General features: G+C 57.6%; 2 protein-coding genes across 9 annotated transcripts in view; one reads left to right on the forward strand and one right to left on the reverse strand.

The window, feature by feature from the left end:
* LOC139748809 (uncharacterized) overlaps window positions 1–8413 on the forward strand; it is a 17066-nt gene extending 8653 nt beyond the window's left edge. Inside the window, exon 2 of the mRNA XM_071662240.1 lies at window positions 3231–8413. Coding sequence (XP_071518341.1) covers window positions 3231–5378 — 2148 coding nt within the window. The 3' untranslated portion in view covers window positions 5379–8413. The remainder of the gene's footprint in view (window positions 1–3230) is intronic.
* EndoA (SH3 domain containing GRB2 like, endophilin-A) overlaps window positions 1–10000 on the reverse strand; it is a 269917-nt gene that overhangs the window by 209529 nt on the left and 50388 nt on the right. The window contains exon 1 of one of the 8 annotated variants that reach the window (XM_071662132.1): window positions 1630–2116. The exons of the other annotated variants lie outside the window; for them this stretch is intronic. The gene's annotated coding sequence lies outside the window, so the exon portion shown is untranslated. Of the gene's footprint in view, window positions 1–1629; window positions 2117–10000 lie in introns of those variants that run through there. 8 annotated transcript variants of the gene reach the window in all.

The raw sequence follows: 10000 nt of genomic DNA on the forward strand, positions 1-10000 counted from the left end.
CACATCTCCCTCACAACACCACATCTCCCTCACAACATCACATCTCCCTCACAACACCACATCTCCCTCACAACACCACATCTCCCTCACAACACCACATCTCCCTCACAACACCACATCTCCCACACAACACCACATCTCCCTCACAACACCACACCTCCCTCACAGCCCCACCACCCAAATCTTCCTCACAACTCCAGTCTCCCCTTGGGGGGAGGGGAGAGTAAGGGGGAGGGGAAGGGGAGGAGGGAGGTGCTCTATGAATGGGGGGGGGGGGTCCAGTGAGGGGAGTGGAGTCTTATGTAGTACAATGCCCATTGACGAGGGCCCCCAACCTCTACCTACCCCCCCCCTGGTGGGCTGGGAGGAGGGGGCCCTCCCCCGGATCCCACGGCTGGGATATCCCGAAATACGAGCCCGGGATGACTCCAGTCCCAGGAGTTGTGGGGTGGGGGGGGGTGTGTGTATAGCCTTAGGGGGCCCCCGAAGATGATTTAAAGCCAGTGGCCGGAGCCCGAGGGCCCCTAAGACGACTTAAAGCCACGGTCCGCAGCCCAGGGGGCCCCCAGGACGATTCAAACCCACCGTCCACAGCCTGTGGGGCCCCCAACACGAAATAAACCCACCGTCCACAGCCTGTGGGGCCCCCAACACGAAATAAACCCACCGTCCACAGCCTGTGGGGCCCCTAACACGAATTAAACCCACTGTCCTGAGCCTTTGGGGCCCCCAACACGAATCACAACCACTGCAGTATTCTTTCCCCCTTCCTCCTCCAAGTCCCATCTTTCCCCTCCCCCTTCCCCTCCCCTACACACACGAACGCTGGCCCCCCCACCCCCTTTCCCTACACACACACACACACACACACACACACGAACGCTGGCCCCCCACCCCCTTCACCTAGACACACGGAGACACACACACGAACACACGAACGCTGGCCCCCCGCCCCCCTTCACCTAGACACACAGAGAGACACACACACGAACACACGAACGCTGGCCCCCGCCCCCTTCCCCTATACACACACACACACAGAGACACACGAACACACGAACGCTGACCCCCCCTCCCCTTCCCTATACACAGAGAGAGAGAGAGAGAGAGACACGAACACACGAACGCTGGCCCCCGCCCCCTTCCCCTATACACACACACACACACGAACACACGAACGCTGACCCCCCCTCCCCTTCCCTATACACAGAGAGAGAGAGAGAGACACGAACACACGAACGCTGGCCCCCGCCCCCTTCCCCTAGACACACACGAACGCTGGCCCCCGCCCCCTTCCCCTAGACACACACGAACACACGAACGCTGGCCCCCGCCCCCTTCCCCTAGACACACACGAACGCTGGCCCCCGTCCCCTTCCCCTAGACACACACGAACACACGAACGCTGGCCCCCTTCCCCTAGACACACAGAGAGAGCCACACACGAACACTGGCCAGGATTCGTGCAAGTACAAAACACAGAGAGAGAGCCACACACGAACACTGGCCAGGATTCGTGCAACTACAAAACACAGAGAGAGCCACACACGAACACTGGCCAGGATTCGTGCAACTACAAAACACAGAGAGAGCCACACACGAACACTGGCCAGGATTCGTGCAACTTACCACAGGCGCCACGTAGGAAGTGGTGGAAGAAGATGAGTGGGGGGGGGGGTCCGGTGGGCCCCCTTTTTCTGAGTGAAGACGGACCCACGCTGTGAGAACAGCAGAAGGAGAAGCAGGAGGAGCAGGAGGCGTTGTGGTATGGCTCCCCGCCCTGCTGGCCACTAGCAGACCTACTGGAACTTCCCCTTCTGCTTCGTGTGGTGGGGAGGGGAGAGGGGAGAGGGGAGGGAGAGGAGAGGGGGAGAGTGAGAGAGAGAGAGAGAGTGAGAGAGAGGGAGAGTGAGTGAGAGAGAGACACACACAGACACACACACACACACACACCAGGTAGGTACTGGGTGGGTGGGGGGGGAGGAGGGGGGTGTGTAGACACGAGCGAGGGGAGAGCGGAGCGAGGGGAGAGTGTGAGCGAGGGGAGAGCGGACCGAGAACGGTGGATGTGTGGCGGTTGCAACCGCGCCACTGACTCTCTCTGGCCTGGCCCCGCACGCGGCTGCGGCTGCGGCCCGGGACCCCTCCCCCTCCCTCCCCCCCTCCTCCTCAACCCCCCCCCTCCTGCAACTCGACCCGCGCACGCGCGGCGACCCCCCGCCCCCCCTACTCCCCTCCTTCCCCTCTCCTATACACCACCTCCGCCACCCAAAGCAGGGGGACCCCCCCCCCCCCACAGAGGGCCCCCTTCCCCTCAGGACCCGACCACGTCGTACGCGCTCGATCGATCGCGCTCGTGTGAGAGAGAGAGAGAGAGAGAGAGAGAGAGAGAGAGAGAGAGAGAGAGAGAGAGGGAGGGAGAGGGAGGGGGAGGGGGGGGGGGCTGGTCTGCAGGGGTCTCGGACCCCCCCACCTCCCCCTCCCTCCCTCCCTCCTCTCTCCCTCCCTCCCTCCTCTCTCTCTCTCCCTCCTCTCCCTCCCTCCCTCTCTCCCTCCCTCCTCTCCCTCTCTCTTCCTCCCTCTCCCTCTCCCTCCCTCAGTAGGTAGCGGGGCCCCGCACACACACACACAGCCACAGTCAGTACAGTCGCCACAGCCGGTGGGTGGCACACTACCACAGCCACAGCCACAGCCGGGAAACACAAGGGGGGGCGGCGGGCGCACCACCACAGCCGGCCACAGCCACCACAGGCACTGCCACAGCCGGGCACAACCACCACAGCCACCGCCACAGCCGGGCGCCACTGCCACAGCCAGCAGCCACCACAGCCGGCCAGGCACGGCACTACCACAGCCAGCCACAGCCACCACAACCGGTCACCACCACTGCCACAGCCAGCAGCCACCACAGCCGGCCGGGCACAAGCACTACCACAGCCAGCCACAGCCGGTCACAGCCAGCCACAGCCGGTCACAGCCAGCCACAGCCACCACAGCCGGTCACCACCACCACCACTGCCACAGCAACAAGCGGTGGGGGGGAGGAGGAGGTGGAGGGAGGGGGGGGCGGCGCCACTGCGACGGCCCAGCCACAGCACAGCCAGGCACTGCTGCCACTTCACTGCTGTGGGAGGCACAGCCACTTCACTGCTGTGAGAGGCACTGCCAGGCACTGCAGCCACTTCACTGCTGTGGTAGGCACAGCCACTTCACTGCTGTGAGAGGCACAGCCACTTCACTGCTGTGAGAGGCACTGCCAGGCACTGCAGCCACTTCACTGCTGTGTGAGCCGGAGATCAAGCACACACCATCAGTCACTGTCAGAACTGGGACCACAGCAACCATTCATCACTGCCACGGCTCGGGAACCACACAGCAAAACCTCACTTCACTGCCACGGCTCGGAAACCACAGCAAAAAAACCACTTCACTGTCACGGCTCGGGAACCTCACAGCAAAACCCCACTTCACTGCCAAGGGCTCAGAAACCACAGCAAAAAAACCACTTCACTGCCACGGCTCGAGAACCTCACAGCAAAACCCCACTTCACTGCCAAGGGCTCAGAAACCACAGCAAAAAAACCATTTCACTGCCACGGCTCGGGAACCACAGCAAAACCCACTTCACTGCCACAGCAAAACCACTGCACTGCCACAGCCAAGAAAAACCACTTCACGGCCACAGCCAAAGAAAAACCACTTCACTGCCACAGCCAAGAATAAAAAACCCCACTTCACTGCCACAGCAAAACCACTTCACTGCCACAGCCAAAGAAAAACCACTTCACTGCCACAGCCAAAGAAAAACCACTTCACTGCCACGGCCAAGAATAAAAAAACCCACTTCACTGCCACGGCTCGGGACCCACACAGCAAAACCCCCACTTCACTGCCAAGGCTGTGAACCACACAGCATCTATGGGACGCCTCACAACCACGCCCTCTGGAATTACAAAGAACAACAACAACAACAACAACAACAACAAGAACACAACCCCCCACAGCTCACTGCCAAGGAAGGGACCACGACAGCCACCCATCACTGCCGCAAGCGACGGCAGTGCCACCGCCGATCCCCGCGGCGGGTCGGATGCCGCAGGTGCGGTAACCTCCCCAGATGCGGGTTCCCAGCAGAAGCCGCAGCCACAGCGTCCAGCACAGCGGATCCCAAGGGCGCCGCCCAAGGCGGCGCCCTAGGACACGCGCCCTCCATGCGGCCCAGGGCGCCCCGGCCAGCCAGCGCCGCAGCCGCAGCCTCTACCCCCGCCAGCGCGGCAGGAGCGCCAGCCCCGCCGGCAGCTACCGCAGCAGCAGCCGCAGCCGCAGCGGCGGCACCACCTCGCCCGAGTACCCTCCGCGCCGCAGCCGCAGCGCCCACAAGAGCCACAGGCCAAGGAAGAGCCGCAGCGCCTTCCCGGAGGGCCGCCGCAGGCCCAGCCGCAGCCCGCGCCGCAAGCGGCGACACTGGTACAGCCAGAGCCCCCAGAGCCACCGCCAGCGGCGGAGCCACAGCCAGGCCCAGCGCCGCAGGCACAGCCAGAGCCCGCGCCGCAAGCGGCGACACTGGTTCAGCGAGAGCCCCCTGCGGCACCGGCGCAGGAAGAGCCCCAGCCGGCAGCCGCAGCCGCGCCGGAGGCACAGCCAGAGCCCGCGCCGCAAGCGGCGCCACTGGTACAGCCCCAGCCCCCAGAAACAACGCCAGAGGCGGAGCCAGAGCGAACTGCGGCAGGCCCGCAGCCAGAGCCCGCGCCGCAAGCGGCGCCACTGGTACAGCCCCAGCCCCCAGAGACCCCGCCAGCGACGCAGTAGGAGCTACCACCACAGCGCCCGCCACAGCCCCCAGAGAAAGCCCCGGCGGAGCCACAGCCCCCAGAGAAAGCCCCGGCGGAGCCACAGCCCCCAGAGAAAGCCCCGGCGGAGCCACAGCCCCCAGAGAAAGCCCCGTCGGAGCCACAGCCCCCAGAGAAAGCCCCGGCGGAGCCACAGCCCCCAGAGAAAGCCCCGGCGGAGCCACAGCCCCCAGAGAAAGCACTGGTACAGCCAGAGCCCCCCCGCGGGGTACCGCCAGAGACGGAGGCAGAGCCCACGCCGCCACAGGAGCCACAGCCCTTACCGGCGACGGGGCACGAGGGGGAGCCAGAGCCCCAGCCCTTACTGGCGGCGGGGCACGAGGGGAAGCCAGAGCCCCAGGTCCGCCAAGCGCCACCACTGGTTCGCCCAGAGCCCCGACTCCAGGACGAGGCAGAGGAAGCGCAGGGCGGCCCACCAGAGCTACCGCCAGAGGCGGAGCCAGAGCACCCACCAGAGCTACCGCCAGCGGAGGAGCCAGAGCCCCCACCCCAAGTACCGACACAGGAGGAGCCGTAGCACCGAGATGAGCCGGAGCCTGAGCGACTACCAGAGCCAGAGCACACCGCACAGCCAACGCCAGAGGCGATCCTGAAACGTTCCAGGATGCTGGAAGCCACAAGGCAGAGTTTCCCCCATCATTCCAGGCTACTGGAAACCACAAGGGAGAGTCCCCTCATCATTCCAGGCTCCTAGAAGACACAAGGCAGAGTTCCTTCATCATTCCAGGCTCCTAGAAGACACAAGGCAGAGTCCCCTCATCATTCCAGGCTCCTAGAAGACACAAGGCAGAGTCCCCTCATCATTCCAGGCTCCTGGAAACCATAAGGCAGAGTCCCCTCATCATTCCAGGCTCCTAGAGGACACAAGGCAGAGTCCCCTCATCATTCCAGGCTCCTGGAAGACACAAGGCAGAGCCCCCTTCATCATTCCAGGCTCCTGGAAACCATGAGGCACACTTCCCTCATCATTCCAGGCTCCTGGAAACCATAAGGGAGAGTTTCCTCGTCATTCCAGGGCGCTGGAAGCCATGGGGCACAGTTCCCCCATCATTCCAGGGCGCTGGAAGCCATGGGGTACAGTTCCCCCATCATTCCAGGGTGCTGGAAGCCATGGGGTACAGTTCCCCCATCATTCCAAAGTGCTGGAAGCCATGAGCCAGAGTTCCCCACCTACAGCCAACGCCAAAGACGACCTCGAACCTTTCTAAGGTGCTGGAAACGTAAAGACTAAAGTGTTGGAAATGTATAACTATGGAATACTAACTCGCATCCCAACCTTAACTTGATGACACAAGAGTGCCTTGAAGTTGGTGCTACCAGGGAAAACAAGAGCAGATGTCAAAAAAAAAAAGAAGAAAAAGAGAAAAAAAATATGCAATAATGTTACCATTGTATATACCTCAACAGACCCATGGTCGACATGGCGTTCCAGAGATGGAAGCAAAAGCTAACTGGAGGAAACCCCTCCCTGGAACGCAGAATACGAAGTCTTAGAGAGAGAGAGAGAAAAAAGGAGAAAAAAGACGAAGTTTGTGGACAATTCCAGATATATGGTCTGACTACATCCAGGGACACACAAAAAGGTTTCCAGGACAAAGGGGGTTTATTAGACCCTCTTTCCAGACGCATTTCCAGGACCTCGACCCATTCCAGAAGTAGACTAAGGCAGTTATAGAAATGTCCAGAGTCCAGGGCAAGAAACTATAGGCCCAGTTCCTCAACTAAAACCGAGAAGTGGAGAAAAAAAAAGGTAAAAATGACCCATTGATTACATATTTTGAGGTGTGGGGATGGAGGAGGCCGCCATCACCACAAGATGGGGATCAATCCAGAGGAAAACTGGAAAGACTGAAGAGAAGAGGAATCCATCAGGCCAACCCCAGAGGCAAACAAACAAACCCCTCCCTCACCCACTCACCCCAAAGCGACCGTTCCATTCCACAGCCATGGACCGAGACTGTCCCATCACCCACCACAACCACCATCCCACTTTTCCAGGAACCAGAAGAAAAACACAAGGCGTTCCAAAGAGGACACAGTCCTCGTCCATTCCATACCCTGGAAAGCATTCTAACACCCCGAGACTAAACGCCTGATCTCACCTCCCGTGGATGAAAAGTCCCTTTGAGACTTCCTTCAGCCGAGGGTACGAGACGAAGGGACGAGCTTACACTTCGCTGGGAAATCACCACAAGAAACCGCGACGAAGGGGTAGCTTCCAGGAGGGCCAAAGGGCACGGCCCGTACGAGTCCCGTCGCTGTCTCGAAGGAGGCGGCGCTACCACACACCGGAACGGAGGGCCACGGGAATGAACCAACGCCATAACTAACACAGTTTCTCGAAGGACGTCTGGGCCCAAAGCAGCCTCTTCGACCTGCAAATATTAATGTTTCTCTTTCTCGAACGCCCCTGGCTCAATGGCTTGCGGAAAAAAAAAAACCCCTTCGCCACGAAGTCTGAAGACACGCCTTCGCATCCCAGGGGGAAAGGGGAATTTTCCCGGTTCTCGTCTGACGTGCTGACGATGGGGCAATCAGACACACATATACCCCCTCCGTTCCTACAGCTCGTTTTCTTTCTAACCCTATAATCCATGTGTTCTCCTCTGTTCCAGTTTCAAGTCCGTTTCGCCATTGTCTCCAGTTCTGCCTCGACCTTCTACTAGAATAGCAAAAAAAAATGATTGTTCAGTGTCTGTTTTTTCCAATAAAACACCAACCAGTAAAACATACATATCCTTACTGAGGCTGATTAAAAAAAAACAAAAAAAAAAAACCAAAGTATCCCCTCAATAAAAAAATAAAAATAAAAAAAGAAAACGATCCATGGTAAACGCACCCAACCCGCCTTCTTTCCAAGGTACATTAGTGTTAACTATGGCTCTTAAACATGTCCACCATTGTGTTTAAACGCCTTAGGAGTTTTTTTTAAAGGCCTCATAAAGGATATCTACCTCAAACATAAAAACATTTAAAAAAAAAAAAGAAACTAATCAGATTCTTTAGACATTCAACGGTCCAGCGTAAAATTCTTATCAGACATTCAACAGTCCACCGTAAGATACTTAAGGGACCAAAAATAGATTAATATTACAAACACATACATACACACACACACACACACACACACACACACACACACACACACCACGAAGTCCTGAGCCGCTACAAAATTGTAGATGATGTAGTGTGTGTTTGGAATTACCCACTCAGCCTCTCCACCTGGACACACTTCAATAAATCTAGTTTCATGCCTTAAAACTCCCAGCTCTTCACTTCCCCACCCAGCAGCTAAACTCCCAGCACCTCATCTATCAGCAGCTAAACTCCCAGCATCTAATAAACTCCCAGCATCGAATAAACTCCCAGCAACTAATAAACTCCCAGCACTTCATCTCCCAGTCCCAGCATCTAAACTTCCAGCACTTCATCTCCCAGTCCCAGCACCTCAGCTCCCAGCATCTAAACTCCCAGCACTTCATCTCCCAGTCCCAGCATCTAAACTCCCAGCACTTCACCTCCCAGTCCCAGCAGCATCAGGCTAAGCCCATACCCTTGCTTGCAATGACTCAGCTTTAAGCACTGTCAGCCACCCCAGTGACCCCTCACCGGGGGGGGGGGGGGGGGGCATCAGTGAACCCTCACCAGGGGGAGGGGGGGCATCAGTGACCCCACACAATGGAGACATCAATAACCCACCACACAGAGGGTGGAGACATCAATAACCCACCACACAGAGGGTGGAGACATCAATAACCCACCACACAGAGGGTGGAGACATCAATAACCCACCACACAGAGGGTGGAGACATCAATAACCCACCACACAGAGGGTGGAGACATCAATAACCCACCACACAGAGGGTGGAGACATCAATAACCCACCACACAGAGGGAGGAGACATCAATAACCCACCACACAGAGGGTGGAGACATCAATAACCCACCACACAGAGGGTGAGGACATCAATAACCCACCACACAGAGGGTGATGACATCAATAACCCACCACACAGAGGGTGGAGACATCAATAACCCACCACACAGAGGGAGGAGACATCAATAACCCACCACACAGAGGGTGGAGACATCAATAACCCACCACACAGAGGGTGAGGACATCAATAACCCACCACACAGAGGGTGAGGACATCAATACCACCACACAGAGGGTGAGGACATCAATAACCCACCACACAGAGGGTGAGGACATCAATAACCCACCACACAGAGGGTGAGACATCAATAACCCACCACACAGAGGTGGAGACATCAATAACCCACCACACAGAGGGTGGAGACATCAATAACCCACCACACAGAGGGTGGAGACATCAATAACCCACCACACAGAGGGTGGAGACATCAATAACCCACCACACAGAGGGTGGAGACATCAATAACCCACCACACAGAGGGTGGAGACATCAATAACCCACCACACAGAGGGTGGAGACATCAATAACCCACCACACAGAGGGTGAGGACATCAATAACCCACCACACAGAGGGTGAGGACATCAATAACCCACCACACAGAGGGTGGAGACATCAATAACCCACCACACAGAGGGTGGAGACATCAATAACCCACCACACAGAGGGAGGAGACATCAATAACCCACCACACAGAGGGTGGAGACATCAATAACCCACCACACAGAGGGTGGAGACATCAATAACCCACCACACAGAGGGTGGAGACATCAATAACCCACCACACAGAGGGAGGAGACATCAATAACCCACCACACAGAGGGTGGAGACATCAATAACCCACCACACAGAGGGTGGAGACATCAATAACCCACCACACAGAGGGTGAGGACATCAATAACCCACCACACAGAGGGTGAGGACATCAATAACCCACCACACAGAGGGTGGAGACATCAATAACCCACCACACAGAGGGTGGAGACATCAATAACCCACCACACAGAGGGTGGAGACATCAATAACCCACCACACAGAGGGTGGAGACATCAATAACCCACCACACAGAGGGTGGAGACATCAATAACCCACCACACAGAGGGTGAGGACATCAATAACCCACCACACAGAGGGTGGAGACATCAATAACCCACCACACAGAGGGTGGAGACATCAATAACCCACCACACAGAGGGTGGAGACATCAATACAAG

This window comes from Panulirus ornatus, chromosome 5 (genome assembly GCF_036320965.1).
Source record: "Panulirus ornatus isolate Po-2019 chromosome 5, ASM3632096v1, whole genome shotgun sequence".
Classification (NCBI taxonomy): domain Eukaryota; kingdom Metazoa; phylum Arthropoda; class Malacostraca; order Decapoda; family Palinuridae; genus Panulirus; species Panulirus ornatus.